The 22,811-nt window shown below is 28.7% G+C and overlaps 1 protein-coding gene across 1 annotated transcript in view; it reads right to left on the bottom strand.

Annotated features, from left to right (window-relative positions):
• Window positions 1–22,811, bottom strand: part of Fife (regulating synaptic membrane exocytosis protein fife) — a 588,373-nt gene that overhangs the window by 133,978 nt on the left and 431,584 nt on the right. Inside the window, exons 7-9 of the mRNA XM_075369629.1 lie at window positions 21,962–21,973; window positions 8,223–8,397; window positions 2,382–2,603 (exon numbers count right to left, since the gene is read on the bottom strand). Coding sequence (XP_075225744.1) covers window positions 2,382–2,603; window positions 8,223–8,397; window positions 21,962–21,973 — 409 coding nt within the window. The remainder of the gene's footprint in view (window positions 1–2,381; window positions 2,604–8,222; window positions 8,398–21,961; window positions 21,974–22,811) is intronic.

Genomic DNA, 22,811 nt, shown 5'->3' with positions numbered 1-22,811 from the left:
AAAAAATGTTATATTTTCTCCTCAAGATAAAATGTATTTATAAAAACTAGAAAATTATTTTTAGTTTTGATGACACTAAATGCAACAGATTTTCTGAGAAGAATTTTCATTGTATACTTTTTTCTTATTTATCAAATCTATTAAAAAAAATATTTTAATTTTGCTAAGTCATGTATTAATTGTATGCATTAGAATGCACTTAAAAGAGAAAGAATAATTTTGTTAGAGTGAGATTAATATTTATATTATGTAAAATGTTTTACTAGAAATAAACAACCTACTCATTGTCAAACAATAAATCTTATTTCTTCCAGATGTATATAGCTTGATATTTTACACCTGAGTAATACCAAAAACCTCTATAACTGTCATTAGTACAGTTACATATGAGTAGTAGCATCTCAGCTTTTAATCAGATCACTTGTTTCAACCCTGTTCAGATTTAACATATTTCACTAGCCACAAAAACTCCATTTCATACACAAGATCAAAGTTTCTTTAGTGAATATGTCATAATAAATGGTTTAGTAAGTATAAGTGCACTCATATACTTTTCTTTATGAAACTTCAACATTCTTTCAGTTAATGTAATTATTTCAGATTTTTGTTCTGAACTAACTTCTTAATTTTTAAAATTTATGAAAATTTTGTAGGTTGATTGTTTTATTTATTTATTTTTATGGTAAGAGATTCCAGGGAAATAATCATTAATTAAAATGACTCCAAAGTAGTATGTTCTTTTATTAAGCTCAATATTGAAGATTTTAATAATATCTTATTTCTTGAGTTTTATATTTTTTATCTAATCATTGAATAGTTGCTAGGAGATAATAATAAGAATTTGTGAACCAATCAGAAACTTGTTTCTTTACCCAGCCACCTTTACTTAATTGCTATTTTAGCAGAAGAGTACTTGCAAAAAGAGCAATTTAAAAAGATTATTTCTGAGAGGACATAATTGTAATGAATGATTAATGAAAAGCCTTCATGAATGAGCAGTGAGCCAGAGCACTGAACACTGCAGTTTTAAATGAGAGCAAGGATAAGAAATTAGTTTTAATTCTACCTGTCTATTGTTAAAAAATCGAGGGTCATTTGAAACAGATCTTACGTTTCATAATAGACCATGAGAAAGTATCTGACCTGGTTTTGACAAGCTAATTCTGGTGAGACATGGCATTAGTATTGTATGAGTTTTCATTTTATTGGAATTATACAGTGGTTTAATTATTGTTTTATAAGAATTAACATACAACACATAACTCTATCTTAAGTTTTTTTATACAGTGTTCTTGATCATGACAATAATCAGTGAAAATTATATCGTCATGATTATTACTTTTTAGTGACTAGCTGAATCAGATTATTTATATAACTCTTTTTAAAGGGTTAAATGGTTTTAAATTAAAGGGTTATAATGGTTTTAGTAATCTTAATGGTTTCAGTTACTTTTGTCAGTATCTTCAGTGACTGGTATGACTTCCTTGGATAGTCACTGAAAATGGCTACAAAACAAAGTTGAAGGGGTTGTAGTATAGGTATAAAAAGATAAATTTGATCTGGTTTTTCATTAAAACTATTTGTTGTATCTTAAAGTCAGTAATCCCCCCCCAAAAAAAAATATGGTAAAAGTGAATATTTATATTTATTAGAAATATGAAAAAAATAGCCAAAATATTTTTATTACAATAATAATTAAATCACAATAACAGGTAACACAATTTGATTAATTAAATTATTAAATCTCACAATAAATTTTAAGGAATAAGCAACAAACATAAAAAGTTTCACTAAATATAAATAAATAAAAAATGTTTATAATCTTCCAACCACCCTTTTAAAAAAACTTTAAGGAATAAATCCAGTAACAATACAGTACATTACTTATATATAACAGAAATGCAGCCTTAAGGAAGTAAGGACTTTTTTGTTGTTATGTATATTTATATATATGGATATAAATATATATATTCCTTACATGTGATGAAAGGGAACATATGTTTGTGACTGTTTGTGAATGTTTGGGATATATTTGAATGTATGTACTTTTATATATATATATATATATATATATATATTATCTTATATATTTCCCTCTAAAAATCATAACATGAGTCTAGGAATTTGACATGAGAAATTAGACTTTCAAAATTATGTTTGCTAGTAGGAATCATGCTACCTTGTTGATGGGTTAGGTAGCTTATGTATTTTTGGGAAGTTAGGAGCCATTTCTCCTATTACAGCTGCTACCATAGCAGGAAGTGTTTACAGAATCGCAGACTAAAAAATATTTCTGAGAGGATATCATTACACTGAATGAACAATGAGGTAATTAATAATTGTAAATGTAAAATTACAATAAATTAAAATAAAATATTTACCTAGCCCTACATCACCAGTTTGTGGACCTAGATTTGGTCCAGCTGATGTTGTTCCTGAACCTTTTATTTCATCATCATAGCTATGTTGTTTTTGGACTCTTGATTTTCTACGAACAGTCTGACGACTTGTACCTCTTGTGGAACCTGTTACATTAGGTGTTTGCATTCCTCCTCCATGACGTCTCCAATCATCATCTCCCCCCTCAAGTAATTCACCATCCTCTGGAAATGCACGATAAAAATTTATCAGAAAATTGAATATTTTATTACTTAAAAAATATTATAAAATTATAAAAATATTTTATGAGGATAACAGAGGTAGGTATTTGAAAGTATATACATAAATTTCATCTTTTGCTGTATTTTATTTCATATATTGTACTAGTTGACAAGGTGAGGTGCATATTTGGAGAGCTTATGAGAACTACTGCTGTGTACAGTCATGTTCCAGTAGTACTAGTAAAGTAATTATGACTTTTGCTGTGAGATTAGATTACTGTTTTAAACATTATTGACTGTGTGTATGGACTCAGACGCATATCATGATAGTGCTGCAAAACATTATATTATTTATTAGGTTTTTTTATATTAATTTCATATTAATGAATTAATTGATGTCATTTTAATTTCAATGTTTAATGATAAAACATCAGCTTTTCTTCTGCTTAATTACAGCTATTTTTGTATAAATAATGAATTTTATCTTTTGCCCTGTTATTTTGTAGTAAGAGCAATTATTTTCTTAGTCAAAGTACTTTAAAACACAAGCATGATGAAAATATATTGTACTAAAAAAAACATATATAAGTAAATAAAGTGTAAATTTCTTATATCAATTTTTTGGTTTAAGTAATGATATTATGACAAACAGGGACACATGAGTCATAGAATTATGGGTTATAAGTTTAAAATAGGCATGTAGTTATACGTATTATGTAATTTGTAGACGTGTTATTACTAATAAAAACAAACATTCTCTGTTCTTTGCATTGGAAATTGTAACAGTTGTTGTTATCATGTTAAGATGTCAAATGAAGTGTTAAGATATCTTTGCAGTCAAGTGTGTCGTCTTTCATTTAATGTTATTAAGTTCATAGGCAAAGAAAAAATGGAGTATTGTTGCCTCTTGTGAAAGTGACGGAATGTAATTGACAGCAGGAAAATCAGATATGATACAGAGGCTAGTGATTCTCAAATTCAGATGCAAAAAAGAAAAAGAAATACATTACTCATAATAAATATGAAATAAATGATTTTGACAGGTGTGTTATTACAAGAGAATTTCTTAAATATTTTGAATTCTATAAGAAAATATCTACTATACAAAAATTACAGAATTTTTGTTGCAAGGAACTGAATTTTACCAGTAGTAGGGAAGCACTATGGAAAATTATAAAATCGATGGGTTTTCAATTCAGAAAGTGTAAAAACAATAGACTGATTTTGTGTGAACAAGATGATGTAATCGCAAAACGTGCATTTTTACTTAGGTATCTGAAAAAATGCAACTTCGAGCAAACGAGACTGGTCATATTATAAGATGAAACTTGGGTGCACACACATTATATGGTAAAAAAGTGCTAGCAAAGTGATGGTGTACCAGGCATTTTTGTTAATAGAAGTGCTAGTGACTGTTTAATTGTGGCTCATATAAGTGCTCACATGGTTCACATGGGATTCATAGTTGGCACTTTTTAATATACGATTCCAAGAGTAAAACAGGATTATCGTAAAGAAATGAACAATGAACATTTTTTGAAATATATTGAAAAGCAAGTTATTCCAGGACTACGCGCAAATTGTATTTTAGTCATAGATAATGCAGCTTACCATAATAAAAAATAATAAACCTCTGTCATCCAGTTCATTGAAAAATTATATTCGAGAATGGCTCCAAAAAAATAAAATTGACTACAACCCAGATGTAACAAAAAAAGAACTTTTAGAAACTGTCAAATTACACAGCCTAGAATCGCAATATGAATTATATGAAATACTAAATAACAAAGGAATTACAGTGCTTAGATTGCCACCTTATCACCCAGATTTTAACATCGCTGAATTTATTTACAATCTAGTAAAAAAAAATTTTTGAGACCACAATATGTTTGTCCCACATGTCATTAACAGAACTGACAGCTGTTAACAATAGATGCAATTTCATCAATTACTGTAGAAGACTGGAAATGATTAAAAGTGTCAAAAGTTCAGGAGATAATGAATTTTTGCTGGAAAATAGATGCATTATTGCAAATTGCCATTGAAAGCATAATTACAAATGTAGGGATGGGTGATGATGAGACATCAGGTAGTGAAGATGCATTGGAAATTAATTCTGGTGGAAGTGAAACTGAGTTAAGTTCAGAAATCGAGGGTTGCTGGCCTATCTCAGAAGATAGTTCTATGGAAACTGCAAACGAACCTGGTTAAGGACTGTTTAAGATAGTATTGATCGTTTAATTATTGAGTAAATTAATATAAAAATATTATTTTATATTTTATTCCACAGCTATATCCAACTTGTTGGAATTCCATAGACTTATATGTCCAAATCATTACTTCCAACTTTGAATATAGTGCTGTGAAAAAAGCGTGATCATATCTTCTTTCAGTCTGGTAGTTTTAGTGGATAAATGCTGTCATTATGAAGTCTGTGAACTTCCAAGAAATAGATTGTTATAGTGCTGGTAAGGTTAAATAAGGTTAATTTTATAGACAGAAGAGACTAAGGAATGATTCCTAAATGGAGGGAATAAGTTATCAATAGTTACTGAAAGTATAAACTAATAAGTAATTGTTTTGGTGTAAACAGCAAAACTTAAAGCTTAGCATTTAAGTCGGCCTTTGAGAACTGCACAACTGAAAATACTGCAAAATGAAATCTGTATTTTCACACAATATGTACATTTTATTTTTCTGATTTGAAACCCTTCATTCTTCTATACAAAACATGTCTATTGCATTTCTCATAATTCATTACTTCATTATACAAATAATTCATTGTACAAAATATTTTCTATTGCATTTCTTGGTTATTTTAGAAATAAAATATTCAGGCCTTAAAATTAGAAATACTCAAGAGAAAATTAGAAATTAGGAAATACTGATCAGAAAAAGTGTATTCTTTGTTAGTGTGCAGAATTAAAAAGTTTAAATAATAATGGCATATCTAAAAATAAGGAATAGAATGTTGACAAAATTAGTAAAGTTAGGTTTAAAAAGAGGATGATTTTTGGTCATGAGACTAAATAATAATTAACATAAAATTAGGTAACAGAAGTATGGGGTAGGAATAATAATGAATAAGGACGTGGTAAGAAAACAGGTATGTTATGCAAGCACCAGTTAAGAGAAATCTTATTTATCGAGTTTTAGATCTAAAATCCAAGTCATTAAAAATAGTGCAGGTTTATTACACCTACCACTTCACCAAGAGATGAATAATGAGTAATGATACCATATATGAAGATACCAAATAATAAAATATATAAGGTAGAAAAGAGGTAATAAAGTGGGAGTAAAATGATTAAGTAGAAATTTAAAATAGAATCGCAATGGTTAACTTTGTAGAATGTACCCAAAGGTAGATATGAATATTTATCACAATTTAGTCAGAATGAAATTTATGTTGTAAGTTTAATTCTTTCATTGCTGTAGAGTTAACCACATTACTTACTTAGTGACTGAAATTTTTGTAATCTTTGTAAAATAGCAAATTGATGTAAAATAAAATTTTTTACTCATTCAAAATGTTTGAACAAGTTATTACAAATATTATTCTATTTTATAATACTTTTGTATAATATATGTGTCTATTTTATAATATTACATTATCTGAGACAGCCAGGACATTACAACACAAAAAAAAACTGGGTAGTTGGTTTTTTATATCTTTTATATTTAAACTCTTAAAAATATTTTTAGTAGGCGACTCATACATTTCTGAATTCAAATCACCAGTGACTCTGTCTCTGAATTCTGTTACTTTTAATAAAATAACCATTTTTTTAAACAATATACATTTCAAATCATAAAAAAATTAATTTTGAAAATTTCTTCCTTGTTAAACCAATCTACTATAGACTGTTTTACTATTTGAGTTAGCATAAAATTAAAAAAAAATCTCATTAAAGAAGAAATAATTAATGCAGAAATGGAAGCTTTAAGTAGGAAGGTAAAACAGGTGACAGAAAATAATGAGATATATATTGAAATTCTGAAAGTACCTATAAAATGCAGCAAATGATGAAGCCAGGAAACTTAAACAATTTTCAAGAAATGCAATTAAAAAAAATGTCAAAGGCTGAAGGAAAAATTTACCAAGAGAAAGGTGGTGAAGTGGGAAAAAATAATTTTTGGAAAGGTAGAAGTAACAATTAGAAAAGAAAGGACAATTTTGAAGCCTAAATACACTGATATTAAAAGTGCAGGTAGAAAATAACTAAGAATTATATGGCAAGAATAGAAAGGTAAAGCGACAAAACTATGAATACATGATGACATATTGAAGGAAAAGAAAGAAAATTACAATTTTGAAAAACACTATTCAAAGATTAGAAGTTGACAGAATTCTATGAGATCCAGACAAGAATAAGGCTAAGAATTATTGTAAATCAAAGAAAGAGAAATAGATAGATTTTTTTTTGTTTTCTGGGTGAAAAACACTTTCACGTTATCATCGCCTGAACATGATATATTAGTTGTAATTAAATAAATTTAAAGATTGACAATTAAAAATTAATTATAAACTAAAACCCAGCGTCGTAAAAATAAATCTTAGAAGGAAAAAGCTTCTATCTCAATTAAAATAATAAAATCATCCTCTGCTTTGCAGCAGCAAATGCATAAATAGCTGAAACACATTATGGTAACTCAAATATTTGAATATAAACAGAAGACTCTAAGAAATCATAAAACATAAGAAAACATTTCATTATCCCTATAATAATTCACATGTTAGCCCCTACTTTAAACTTGTGACACAATGCTGCATAAGAGATGCAATCCAGAAGGATGTGGTGCACTGTTAGTTGACAGTTGCAGCATGCACAAACAGATGCATCTGTTTGCGTCATTAGATATCCATGAGTAAGCCTAGTGTGCCCTATTCACAAACGGCAAATAATAACTTCCTCTTGGCGGTCATTTTTGCATGAGGAGTTCCATGGTAACACAGTGTTCTTAATTGAGTGGTGAAGTTTATTGTTTTATTGTTAATATTAGCATCCCATTCACTTTGCTACTCATCATGAACCACCCTCTTTAGAAAACACAAGATCGTTCGATGTGATTGGTGAAAGGAGGCTATGGGAGAAAACAGATATAGAACTGATTACAAATAACTATGAAATCTCATATCTAAAAAAAAATTTTTCATGGTAATATTTTTAGAAAAACTAGTAAAAAGTAGTTATATATTTTTAGAACTATTTTTTTTTTAAAAAGATTTTGTTCAGAAAATTAAAATCTGTGGATGGAGTAGAAACCTTAATTAGTAAAAAGTAATTTATTTGATAAAGTTAATATTTAAAATTAAAACAATATTAACCATTATAAACCAAGTGAAACTGCAGATCAGAATCAAGTTTCTCATTAATCTTACACGTCACTTATTATCTTGTTAGAATGCAGCACTGCTTTACTTACAGTTGTTTCTCTAGGAGTGTAGATTAACTTAACCAAAAAAAAAAAAAAAAAAATCAAGGATTTAGAAAAGGGAAAGCAGATGGAGAGGATAGACAATTCATAGAAATCCATCTAGAGAGTTTAATATTTTTATCACAAATCATCAGAAATTGATACCAATAATTACTATTGATTAAAACAAAATTTTAAATTAACCTTGTTTATGCCAGTTTTCTGATGGGAACATTCGCCTTTCAACTGATGGGCTACTGCCACCAGAAGATGGAGCAACTGATGGGCCAGCATTAACAGCTGCACCAGCACTACCTCTTTTATGCCGCCATTCTAGCTCTCGCTCCCAACGCATTTCTTCTCTTCGTTCACCTGCCACCTGTATATTATTTTTCAATTAATGTAAAATTGAAGTATAATTAAAATTCAAAGATACTTTTAATAAATATAAATAATTGTTGATCATATTTAACAAGTAAAGTATTTGTTACAAAGAATACTTTTGCTGATCTAAGTTCTAAAAAGAAAGAAAATTTTCTCTGTAACAAAACTGTATTACTAAAAATTTTTGGAATGAATAACAAAGTGGGGTCTAAGAAACTGGAGACAGGATAATGAAAGTGCCAACTGTTGATTTGTTTGATAATTAAACTAGGTGTGGAGTGAAGTGATATTAGAAGTAGAATGAAAACAAGATGGGCAGAGTGATAAAAATGATTGAAATACTGAAAGTTAGATATCAATGTAACCAAGAAGAAAAGGTAGGATATAAACATTTGGTAAACAACTTTTAAGTTGCATACATCAGACTGATGGACACAAGAAGGTGCTAGGAGAGGATAATTGGTGTTACAAGTACTTAGATATACATATTAAAATGGGTCATTGAGTTTAGACTGCTGAAGAAGGTGCAAAACATATACTTGAAAGAGAAAAAAACAAGCAAGTGCAGAAAATGGGAGAAAGAAGATTAGGATGGCAAGGTCAAGAGAAGAGTATTGATATGTTAAAAAAAGTAAAGAACAAGGGATCTGCTAATAGTAAAGAGCACATGATCTAGAAAAAACTGAAGGCTAAAGATTAACTCAGAAGGTAATTTGAGAATAATTTTAACTAATGGATTATAACAATGGGTGCTAGTGGTGTAAGAAACGTCTATTGGTTTTGGAATTAAGTGAAGACTAGAGTACTTTATTGAAAGTGACAATCTACAAAAGGTGTAACAATAATACTACATAAGCTAAGCATATATTACATTGTTTAAATATATTTTCAGTAAAGAGAAGTTGAAAAGCTGAAAATGCATTATTACTTATTCTCAAAGTGAATTGCTATTGTTATTTCTGTTTAACCTTATTTGCATAAATATTATTTGCAGTGATCCTTCATAACTTCTGTAATAGTTATAATTTGTTTGTATATTAGGTGCCATAAACAAAAGATTGCATGTGGTTGACATAAGACACAAGTTACTCCCACAACTAGCAACAATTATCAAGTATAACCAACATCCTATACTAAGATTAATAGACTAAGTGGGAGTGAACAGATACCCAGTGCTTTCTTCAATGGGCAAAAATATACTGTTGAATTTCAGTATGTCAAGCCCATCAAAACTGCAACTGTTATTCAGCCCTACAAATGACACTCATTCTGGTTATCACAAGAGCTGACTGAATAATAAACATTATTACTCATAGACAAATGTTCATTATATTCTGATTAATGGGTCCTCCTTTTCTTTTTCCTGTTTAGCCTCCGATAACTACCGTTTAGATAATTCTTCAGAGGATGAATGAGGATGATATGTATGAGTGTAAATGAAGTGTAGTCTTGTACATTCTCAGTTCGACCATTCCTGAGATGTGTGGTTAATTGAAACCCAACCACCAAAGAACACCGGTATCCACGATCTAGTATTCAAATCCGTGTAAAAATAACTGGCTTTACTAGGACTTGAACCCTGTAACTCTCGACTTCCAAATCAGCTGATTTGGGAAGACGCGTTAACCACTAGACCAACCCGGTGGGTTGATTAATGGGTCCTATACCTCAGATACTTCACATGAGTTCCACCTGTAAGAAAAGACTGGGACTATGTAAAGAAACAAATTTAACATACTTTCTCTGTAAAGAAACTTGCATATACTAAGTAAGGGAATGTTAAGATTTGTACAAAAAGTATTATGATTTACGAGAAGTTGTTTAATATCATTTGCTAGGATACAGTGCAATGATTTTTTTTTAACCATGTATTTTTTGGCCAAATTTTAATGACAGATTTATTTAAAATATATAGAAAGTCTTTTCTCTTCATGTAGCGACATTCAGTTGAACTGATTGTTACAAACTATAAAACCTATCAGAAAGTATATAATTTAATTCATGGTTTTCATGAAAAAAAAGAATAGATTTAAAGTTTTTTAAGATAGTAAGTAACAAAGTAAAAGTCTTAATTAATTCTCTTTTGCAATGTTTATGTTATTAATGAGAACTGGTAAGTAAATATTCCAAACTGGCAACAAATAGATCCACATAACAGTTTATTTTAATAATAATAATAAAAATAATCGTTTTATAAAATATAAATAAGATGATATTTTATTCTGTACTTTACATAATTCACATTAAGAATGGATAGGTGTAATAATCCATGTCCCAGTGTTTGAGCAACAAGGATCAAGGGAAATTACGGGAAAACCTTGATCAGAGCAGCATTGCAAAACATAAATCTAACAATGATTAAAGAGAGGATGTTTCCCGATAATATACATGTTTATTGTGTATTCATACATAAAAATAATGAATATACAAAGTAATAGAAAGAACATTTTTAAGGATATTATGTAATAAAATTAGTATATAAAAAAATAACCTGTAAGACATTAAAATTATTGAGTTTTGAATTTGATTGGTTTGAGTTTGATTGGTTCACCCCAGATTGAGAACTTTGTTTGTTACCCATTTTTGTGTATGTTGTACACCCCCAGATTGAGAGCTTTGTTTGTTACCCATTTTTGTGTTTTGTGTGTTGTATAGCATAAAATTCAGCCAGGTGTTAAATTATTTTTATTGGATAAGTATTATGTACTATATTTGTTTTTAAAATTGTTGAATAACATAAGTATCAGTCAATGGTTTTTTTTTAAATTTTGAACAGCTGGTTTGGCTAAATAATAAAATATATAAATTCTTTTCTTCTTTTTTTTTTTAACAGGAATGGTGATGCCAGGCAGTAATGTTGCTTGTCCTGTATGTGAAAAGATTTTTTATGACAAACAGAAAAACTTTAGATGTAGTCCATTTTTGTTTTGTTTTCATGTATCTTGTTTAAATATTTGTCTACTCTGTAAATGGTTGCAAATATAAATCCTGTTTAGGATTCACACAGACGACCTGTTCAGGTTGTCATGCACAGACAATGCACCCTTGAGGGATGCATTTTTGAGTAAATTTCGATTGTGAATTAATGATCTGGTTGGGTTGTGGATGATATTGGTAAGCCCCTCACTGTGAATAGTAGTATTGATAATTCTACTGTTATGAGGAATCAGTCAGTTGTTGAGGAGGTAGCTTCTGAAATTTTTCAGGTTCTCCAGTCCAAGTTTTCTTCAGTGAAGGTGGATCTTAGTTCTCTGTGTGATGAAAATGCATCTCTAAAGTTGACGATTGCAGATCTGTCTGCTCTGGTTTCTGGTTTCTCATTGCACCATTGTACTTGTTGTATAACTTATTGTATCTATGATGGCATTCTATGATCTTTTTAATTCTGTTGACCATTCTTCTATGATGGAGAATGATGTTAATTCCAATACCACATCAGATGTTATCATTATTTTTAATAAAATTGATGGCACAAGCACTTCAAACATTCTGAATGAAAATAATATTTTTGGTGATGCCAGTAATAATTATCATAATTCTGACAAGGCACTTTCCAGTGATACTTGTACTAGCTTGTACTGTTGAGGCCAGAGGTTGGACTCTGTTTAGGAGGAGGAAAGGAAAAGTCATTGCGTCATCTTCTAACCTGGATAAAAACAACAGTAGTAAATACAAATTTAAATCTAGATCTTACACAATTGGGTCTAGTTATGTTACGGTTGAATTGGTTCACCCCAGGTTGAGAGCTTTGTTTGTTACCTGTTTTAATCCACATGTTACAGCTGCGGATAATATGTCTCTTTTAGTTCTCTTGTCACTGACACAAGAGGAATGTACTTGCTTAAACACCAAACATTCAAATTATAGTTCTTTCCACATTGAGGTTTCAACAAAAGAATTTGATAAAGTGAGGAACCCCAATATCTGATGGTGGTGTCTGTGGCAGTAGAAAGAGGTATTAAATGTCTTCAAAGAACCAACTTAGAGAGTGTTCCTGAAATAATTTGCATTGACTTTCCAAGACCCGGCATGAAGAGTTTTTCTTTTTCGTTTTTCATTACTTTTTAGTTTTAATTTATTCATCTTTTATGAAAAACTACTTCGACATTTTGTTAACCAGCTTGACACGCTTCAACATGACATTCTTTTTGTTGTTGACTTTAATGCACCTGCTGTGCAATGGGCTTCCCAATCCTTTTCACCTAATATCACTTTTTATTCTAAATATGCCAATATTCTTTTCAATTTGGTGGATTATTATCTAAATCTAGATTTTACTTCAGCTAATTTTTGTCTTGATGGAGCTTGTTCTTACCCTGATCTGGTTTTAACTAATCTGTACACTAAAGTTGAAAGAACTGGTGTTTTTTTTAGATATATTTCATCCTCCTTTTTCTGTTTCAATTACTAACTCTTTAATTATAAACTATAGCAAAATGAATCCATCTTTTGATTATGCAAAGGGTGATTTTTTATCTTTATAATGATATTGCCAACCCCGATTGGACTAATGTACTTCTAAGCCGGCCTATTGAAAAGGTCACCATATTTTCATCATGGTTTTCTTTTCCAAAGGATCTTTTCCAGAAGATCAGGAATCTTCCTCTCCGTTGTTGAAAACATTTCAGTATTCTGATAGTGACATTCCAAATATCATTCTTGCTGATATTTAGGCCGCCATTTAGAAGTTGAATGCTGGATATTCCAAACTGGCCAGCTGCACCACAAGATAGAATTAATTATAGATAGATAGATTTTTTTTTGTTTTCTGGGTGAAAAACACTTTCACGTTATCATCGCCTGAACATGATATATTAGTTGTAATTAAATAAATTTAAAGATTGACAATTTTAAGGCATTGGCCATACCATCGCTCCATCATGGTTTTTATTTGTAACTGGAGCCTTTATTCTGCATCCTTTCCTAACCTCTGGAAGAAAACTGTCACTCCCATTCCTAAGCCTGGATGCCCCACTATAAACAATTTTCATCCGATCTCAATCTTACCCTCCTTCTCTAACATCATTAAAATTGTCATATGTTTCCATATTTACAGTCGCGTCCATCATAAACTATCCATTCACCAGCATGGTTTCCTGAAACAGTGTTCTACCTCCTTAAATTTAAATTTCTTCCTTGCTGTGATTGGTTCAAATGTAGAGAACAGACGTCAGGTTAACACCATCTACTTTGATTTTGTCAAAGCTTTTGACAAAATACTGCACTTTCTCCTTCTTCAAAAACTTAAAATTTTGGCTTCAGTGATCACCTGATCAAATGGATTTCTTTATATCTCAAGGACAGGTGGTTTAATGTTCGCTATGCTGGTGTTGTATCTGAACATGAATTATGTGCCACTTCCAGAGTTTTGCAGCTTCCCCTGCTTTTTGTAAATGATGTGACTGAGATTATTCCTGTTGGTTTTTCCATTTATGCCGATGATTTGAAAATTTACCATCCAATTTGTTCTACTGATGATTACACTATTCTGCAGAATAACATTAATTTTATTTTCATAGCTCAAAACAATGCAGATTAAATTTAATAAAATTCATAATGTTCAGTTTACAAGAAAAACAATATCTCTCATTTCAACTATACAATCAACTCTTTTAAAATTTCTACAATTGATAAAGTCATGGATCTTGGCATCCTACTGGACCGTAAGTTATATCTAACTAGTCATGCATATTTTGTAGTTATGACATACTAGTAAGGTCAGTAGTAATTAGTAAGGCCAAGCATAATTTGGGCTTATTTAAATGGCTGGCCAGGCCTTTAAAGAACATTGATATTTGTGTTGTTTGGTATAAATCATTGGTTCACAGTATAATTGAGTATTCCACTACCACATGGAACAGAAATCGTAATTATACCGATGAGGATCTTGAATATGTGCAAATTAATTTTCTCAGTTGGCTAGGCTTTAAATTTAAATCTCAACATCTCTCCATATTTTTCCACTGTTTTTCATCTCCACATACTATGAGTCAATCTAAGAAATGCATCTATTCTTATTTCTGATCATGGTACTGTTTCTCCAACTAATAGAATAATTAATTAATTACTAAGATAATATCTTAATAATTATCTTCATTAATTATGAAGATAAGGTAGATTATTTTTTACCATCTGAGAAGTTTATACTTCAGTTGAAAAAACTGATGTACCTATATTAAAATTTGTGTGCATGTATATAAAAGTGTTCTGTGTTACCTGCGTTAGTTGTGCAATATACTAAGGCTTGGGTAGCTGTTCTATTGTCAAACTAAAGTAAAATAAAAATTATTATTGCAGTACTTTTTAATGATTCTGCCTGAACCAAGTTCGTTGAAATGAGAGTAAGTACTCTCATTTTGGGCTAGGAAAGGGCTGTACTATAGAGAGGTAATTTCATGGTCTTCTTAAAACTCTGTTTCACAAAAAAAGGTTGTTTGGTATGAGGATATTAGATTTTAGATTGGCTATTAAATAAGTAGGATGTTAAAAATAATTGTTCATGACTTGTAGAATCCTGAAATTATTTTTAAATTAGATCTTAAATTTTTATCCAAAATCATAAAAAAAGTGAAAGTTAAGTTTTTTCTTCATATGATAAATACCTAAGTATTTATTCTAGAAAAGCTGTATATAATTAAACATATGATGTCATAGTGTTGGGTAAACAGACATTTAAATTTGCAAATAATAAATAATATTTTGCATATTAAGAGTTCTTTTAAAAATAAATAAATTTTTATTTTAATCATATCTCAGAATTGTTTAATATGCAATCATGAGAATTTATAACACCATTCTAATCTTGACTATTGTGTAGTTAGTTCTTAAGTTATTTCATGATGGCTTTTTTTATCATTTCCTTCTAGAGATGTTATTAAAATTCTTAGATAAGAAGAAATATAAATAAAACATACTCATTTCTTTTTCACAATTCTTCTAAGAATGTTTATCTATAGTGCTTTAGCCAAATAGTACTATCATAAAAATTTCTTCCATAAAATTATCCAATCATAAAGTAAATGTTAATATTCAATAAAAGCAATTCTGCATTATTGTGGAACATATTGCACTTTGATCTAAGGAAATTTTGGTCCAAGAAAGCCCTGTCTGTAATGCTTGTATGAAAAATTATTGATCTTAACAAAAATCTTCATATCATTATTTTTGCTCAATTAATAACATTTTATGCAAACAGTCTCATGCATAAAACTTGTACATTCAAAATATATTTGCAGAAAAAGAAAACAGGAAAAAAGTGCTGTAATGAAGAATAATGTTAAAACTATTAATGTGATAAATTAATTTTAATTTGTTTTTGTAGTAATGAATTACAAATTTATACTCACTTAAGTATTAATTTTCAATGATATCCGAATATAATTATGCTGTAAGTAATAATTATTACATGTAGAAAACAAAGTTATATGATATGCTACTCTTACATAAAACACATTATGTCCTTCTGCTGTCACCATGAAGGACTTATCAGTTACACTTAGACTGGTAATTAAAATTGTATAATATTGGCATTATTTGTTGAAATTATTTTTCAACAATATTGCAAGCAACAAATTTAAATATTGTAGTCAGGCAATGTTTTCATTCAAGATTGGTGAACAATGTTTATAGCTACATTACTGTGTGTTTACATATCAGATTATTGTCAGTCTTAGATGGATTAATGAGGTGAAAATAACAAAGCTGGACTAGGATAATAATGCACAATGTCTACCATAAATATCCTGCTGCATAACCATGTAAATAACACTAAAAAAAAATACATGCATGTTTTTTATTACAGTAAACAGTTCAAGAATAGTAATTCAGATAGTTTAAATTTAAATCTGTTTAAAAATGTTTAATGAATGCCAAAAAAGTAATTTTAAATTATCATCTTTTATGTACCTCTCTTAAAAGAGAAAAACATGATAGAAATATGAGGAAAACTGTACAAATTATTACAAGTTTACCAATTTTTTTTTTCGTAAGAGAAGTCTTTAATAATCTGATATATATAATTCAGATTGCACTGATTTTATTTAGTTAACTGTGTGCAGAAGTTTGTAAAGCACTGATAAATAGATCAAAGGAGCATATTAGGGTAAATTAAACAATATCTTGTTTTATGTTCATTTTTGGCTGGGTTCTCAGACTTTCAATTTTCTGTATGCTTTTTTGTCATATAAGCTTGAAACTTGGGCACGACAGTATGGAATGAAATTTAGGTAATGTTTGAAAATGATTTGAACCTGTGAACTTCTGGATGAAAGAGTCTGAGATACTATTACTCTACCATGCAGGTTGGCAAGATTCTCTGTGGATGTTTGCTTCTTTGTTGATCAGATTAAACTCAGCAACAATAGTGTGCCTGTTAAAATGTTTTATTTCTACTTTCATCTTTGCATTTCATAAAATATACAGCCCATAACTATGGGCAAAGATAAATTATATTTATGATCTCAAGTTCTTCTCATTCATTTATGATCATGTTGTTAAGAAATTAAATTAAATTCATAATGGAAAAGTAAGAAAAAATAAAATGGTAGATAAATCTTAAATTACTAACAAAGTAAAGCATATGATAACAAGAGTTTATAACTTTACAGTGATTGGCAGAGGTTGGCCAGTACTTGCTTGTGGCAAAAGAAGAGATGACCTTTGTCAAGTGCTAAGAGAGAGTGAGGAAAGGAGTTCTTGTATAGAAGGGGACAGAAACAGATGTACCTACCTATCTCTGTTTGGCCCTTGGTAGCTGGTACCAAAGGCCAAGTAATAAAGGTGTGATGAAATAAATAATTATTTAACCACATCTTTACTAGCCAAATTGGCTACACAATTATTGCAACATATTGCTGTAAAATATTGCTCATCGTAAGGTACCTTCAGAAACATCAAAGTAATAAGTATACAGTGCTTAGTGTTGAATGCTATTTGGTAAGTTTAAGTTATATTTAGATTAAAATACAGACATCTGATTTCAGAATGCAACAGAAGGCACATTAACCACAATATGTATTACATCCACAATAAACAATAATAAATATTAATGATATTTTACAAATACAAGAGAATATGGATTTAACTAAATCAAATTTAAATGTAACAGGAAAATAACAGGATAAAAAATATTAGTATTAAAATTTGTTTTAAAAATGACATAAAAAATTGTAAAACATAAAAGAATTTTAATATTTATAATAATTACAGAGTGTTGAGGTTTACTTGCTTCACTTTTTATTAAAGTTTTCAATTTTCTAAACTACATATTTTAATCATTTCAGTCAAAAAAGTGCTTAGTCTCACAAAAGAAAATAGCACAAAAATGAAACACAATTTTTATCATGAAATCCACTTTTGGATCTTTTTTAATATTTTTTTATTAACAGGAGAAATTTATTTACATTCATCAAAAGTAACAATTCATTTCCATTCAATGAATCAGCTTACTAATAAGTGGTTTATTAATAAACATTTAAAAAATAATTTTTTCTTGTAAAAAAAGTTTGTTTTTCAAGCCAACAAAATGTTCAACAGAAAAAAATTTTAATTAACAAAATATCATCTAAATCACTACTGAGTCATGCACTACTTTACTAACCTCAGCCATAGAATAAGGATTTTGCTCCAGAGCAGGATTAATATTTTATTAGAGTAGGATTAGTCACATATCAAAGATATTAAATTATTTAAAATATTCTTATCATAATTCTTTTTTTTCCAACTATAGATTAGGCACTAATTATAGATTAGACACTATTTCATATTGTAATTGTTATATCATAAGAATAATAGCTAATACTGTATTACAGAATTAGAAATTATCTTGTGCATTATATACAACTGTAATTAGCTAAAAATTTACAATATTTGCAGACAGTTATTTAAGTTGTAGTTGCAAAAACGTTTTTAAAAATATAGACTAATATACCTTAGAAGGAAGTTGCTCATGATTAAGGTTCTGACCAAAGAAATGAGGACAATTTATTTCATGAAGTCATAGAGATCATGTTAATTTTATATTTTAAGTGGTTAGAAATTTTTATTAAAAAAATTTATAATAATATAATATATAGTTATAATTTTAAGAAAGTGTTAGGCAAATTACAAATAACACTACACCTCTACACACAACAGAAAATACAAAAAGAAATACAGTGTTCTCCCAAAAAAAAAATCTTGTAGATGGGTAGGTCTACCAGGGCACAAATGTGAATATGGTCCTGATAACACTGAAATATCTCTGGGTAGCAGCCTGGAAATTGGGAGTGTAAAATAAACATAAAATTCTTGTAGCAGTCAAATTTAATAAGTTAGTTCCCATAGTTCGTTAGTGTTAAAAAGGGCAAATCACTATTTCTGGGAATACTGTTAGTATTTATTAGATAGTAATAATCAAAGCAGCTACCATCAAACAATCTTTCAATTATTATAAAATTGCATAATAACATTTCATAATTGATGATATTTTCAAATGAAAATAAATTTATGTGCAAATGTAAATTTAAAAAAACAAATAGTAATAAGTGTACCAGTCATGTTTCATTACATCTAAAAAGAATAAACAGAAGTTAATGAATTTTATAATAATTTTATAGAAAACATAAAAAAAAATTATTTATTTAGTTTTCATTAAAAGAGATTAAAATTCAGGAAAGGGAGACTTGTGAAAGGTTCTGGGCTGAAATAAGGTAAAAATAATACACTCTGAAAACAAATTATAAGTAGCAAGATAATAATTTTACCCCATAAAAAAACTTAAGTGCAAACAATTTTTTAAAACATGCATTCAGATTATCTACTAACCTAATAATAAAAAAAAACCACCATAATGAAAATGTGCTGTGAAATAAAAGTGCTTTATTTAAGTATATATGATGACAATAACATATACCTTCTAAAATGTAGCACCACCACATGTAAAGCAACACATACATAGAATAAGCTCATGTAATTTTAATTCATAGATACAAAGAACACAAAGCATATTTCAGATTAAAGAAAACAATCAAAGTACACAATATATAACGGACAACTGCCATACACTTGTTAACAAAACATAAAACAAAATGAAAGATGCCACACGCAACAGATTGGAATAAAATTAATATAAAGAAAAACTTGTATGAAAATCTATTAACTAATACTTAAAAGAAATAATTAAATACAAATGAAGCATGAAAGCTAATTGAAGAATACATATATAAAATCTATAATGTAAAAATTGCTTTAATAAAATAATATTTTCTTCACTGTATTACACAAGGTCGTCTATAAAATATTTCAGATAATCAACTTATTTATTTGTTTTTGTAAATAACTACTTAAAAACAATGAGGTTATTTTGATTATTATAGAGGTCAAGAATGTGCTATAAATGTGAGTATTAACCCATCCTAAACCTTGCTGTTCCAATCAGTGCAATGGCAGCTATACAACAGAAAACATAGTGTATATTGTATGTCTAAATTATTTGTGACCATAATATTGACTAACTAACATTCAAAATGTTATAACACATTAGATCATAATTTAATGATTTAATAAATTAAAAAAAATTTAGGAAGAGTATAAAATTTGAAATCTTTTGGTTGATCTCCCACTTCAGACAAGAATGATTAGTCTAATACAATAGTAAAATTATAACCAGAATGTCTGTAGCAGATTGGATATATAACATATAATAAAATGTCCATAGCAGATTGGAGCATAATGTATTTAAAATGGTCGGCTAAAATATGCTTCATAGACATTTGAAACGGCACACTAAAATCATCCGCTTATATGCAAAATTAAGGCAAGTAACCATCCTAAACTAGTTGAATTTGCTAAGTACATGCTGTATAGAATTGATGATTATGATTTTAAAAGTTTCCTTAAGAGGGTATATTCATTAACAAGGCAAATATTCATATGAGCAGATGTGTCAATCGTTACAGTTGTAGAATTTATAGATCTCAACAACCACATGAAATTGTTCAAAATGTTTGTGACTCATCCCAAATAAACAAACAATGATATGGAATAACGCATGATTATTGACAACTGTTCTTGGACTTGAACAGTTGTTACTTAGCCAATGATCTAAATGTTAGAACATTTTGTTTTTTATCAAATTTTTTATACTAATATGATAATATGATAGCAGAAATCCTTCAGCAAGATAATATATCACTTCATCTTATTTGCAATGTTTGAGGTATACTTGAATATTATATTTCCGGATTGCTGGACAAGGAGAAGCAATCCTGATTTCTGCCCAGAAAGACATCTGATCTGGTCTACGTAAAGAAGATATATGGTCTAAATATATGAGAGAAAGAATAACCATTGCTATAGCAAATGTAATGCCATGACATGACTGATCACATCTAGATTAACTAGGATGTCATATACATTTTATCGTGCAACAAGAGGTGTTTACTGCTTGAAATGAAGAAATTATGAAATTGACTTGAATTTTTTCTGTTCATTTTCGTAAATAATTAAATGATTTAAATTTAATTAAATGTTTTGTTATTTAATTTGTTAAACCAATATTTATAAGATGTTACAGTGCCTGTAATAAAAATGATTTTTATATTTCATTAAATTTTCTGCAAAATTAAAAAATACAAAACATTCTAACACATACCATAAAAAAATAAAAATACAGTAAAATGTTTGATTTCCTTGCAAACAAAGTTTGCAAAGTTTGTTTGTAGTGTCTATAATAGGCATCAGCAATTGAGTGAGTTTTATTACATTTGAATTTAGTCAATTCAGAAACATGAAAAAGATCTAACTTTTCAATTGGATCTTTTCACTTTGCTAAACCAAGAACAATAAACTGCCAACTACTTGCTTCCCTGGTTTGAATTTTAATTTCTTTTAGTGTACTAGTGTTCTATGCAAATTTTCCAAATTAAAAATTTAATTAATAAAATAAAAAATTTAATTTTATTGGTAGATTTATAAAAAATTCTATTAAAAAAGAACATGAAGAATATGTGTGATGACCAAATTTGAAAAAAATTACACAATGCACCAAAATGTTGAATTCAATCCCAATCTTGAGTTTAATTATAAATTAACAGTAATTTTATATTATCATTATGACAAACTCAAATGATTTACATGATAATCTAGAAGTCTATGGGATGATCTTTTGAGGTCTGACAATATAATAATAAGAATTATTTAAAAAAACCTTTATTTACATTTTAACAAACTACAATGTGATCATCTTCAACATAGCTTCTTTATGTAATGGCTTATGCCTGTACATAAAGAAGCTATACTTACTTTAATTATGATGCTACTAAGATCTCTGGAAGGCCTGCGTTATAGTCTTTCAGATATTTTTTATTTCAAAATGGTATACTTTCCAAATCTGAGGGTTATCTGACTTAAATTTTAAATACAATTAGATGGTTTCTAAAATGGAAAATTATGTAATGATTGTTCTAATTTTTATAAGTAGATTTTATTCAAGGTAAATCTTCATGAAGAAAAACTGGAATAAAAATTCTTGCATAGATATAAAATTAAATTTCAAGTCATTCAATCAACTACTCAGTCACTCTTAAAACTGACTCCCACTATCTGATATAACAACTGTACTGACACTTACTTATTATAATTGAAGCTCACATATGAGAGAAAAAAAATCATCATTGCTATAGCAACTGTAATGCCTTGACATGATTGATCACATCTAGATGTAGCTAGAGTATCGTTTAGATGTTTGTTGAGAAACTTAACTTTTTGTCTAACTGACAACTGGTAGATAACATATTGCTGGTCTAGGAAAGTATCTAAAAACAGTTAAAGAGAAACCAATCTATCCCATTAAAACTAAGTTACTAGGATCTCTAGCATTTTTATCTTGCTATCAGAAGAGAATATCAAAATTAAAACAAACTGATTTTACATTCAAAGACCATATGAATAGAAACAAAGTTTTTATATGAGTCATCAAGAATCCAGAATACTATTTTTAATTATATTCCTGAATTGTGGTTGGTTACATACACTGATATATTATTATTTTTTGATTATAAGGCAGTCACATAGTTTTGAATTTTTGTTGTAGTTACTGTGGAAAAATCTTTAAAAATACTCTAGAATCAGTTTCACTGATTCACTTCTTGGAGTTCACCATTTAAGGTCTTAAGTTAGTTACTCTTGTGTCTACCAACTAGTCAAAACCATGACTAATTACTTATTTTATTTTTACTTATTAATTACCCAAATAAGCTGGTCTTGTAAGTAAAAAGACAATAAATTTCATACCAATTAGGTTTTAAAATTACCTGGATTCTATCAAGATTATCTCTATTATACATGAATTTCTTCTGTTTATCTCAAAAGTGGTTTAAAAAAATATAAATTTATATCAACAATGTTATATTAACCATAATAAATAAAGTG

The sequence above is a fragment of the Lycorma delicatula genome, chromosome 6 (genome assembly GCF_047948215.1).
Source record: "Lycorma delicatula isolate Av1 chromosome 6, ASM4794821v1, whole genome shotgun sequence".
In the NCBI taxonomy this organism is placed as follows: domain Eukaryota; kingdom Metazoa; phylum Arthropoda; class Insecta; order Hemiptera; family Fulgoridae; genus Lycorma; species Lycorma delicatula.
This window is presented reverse-complemented; position numbering and strand designations above follow the sequence as displayed.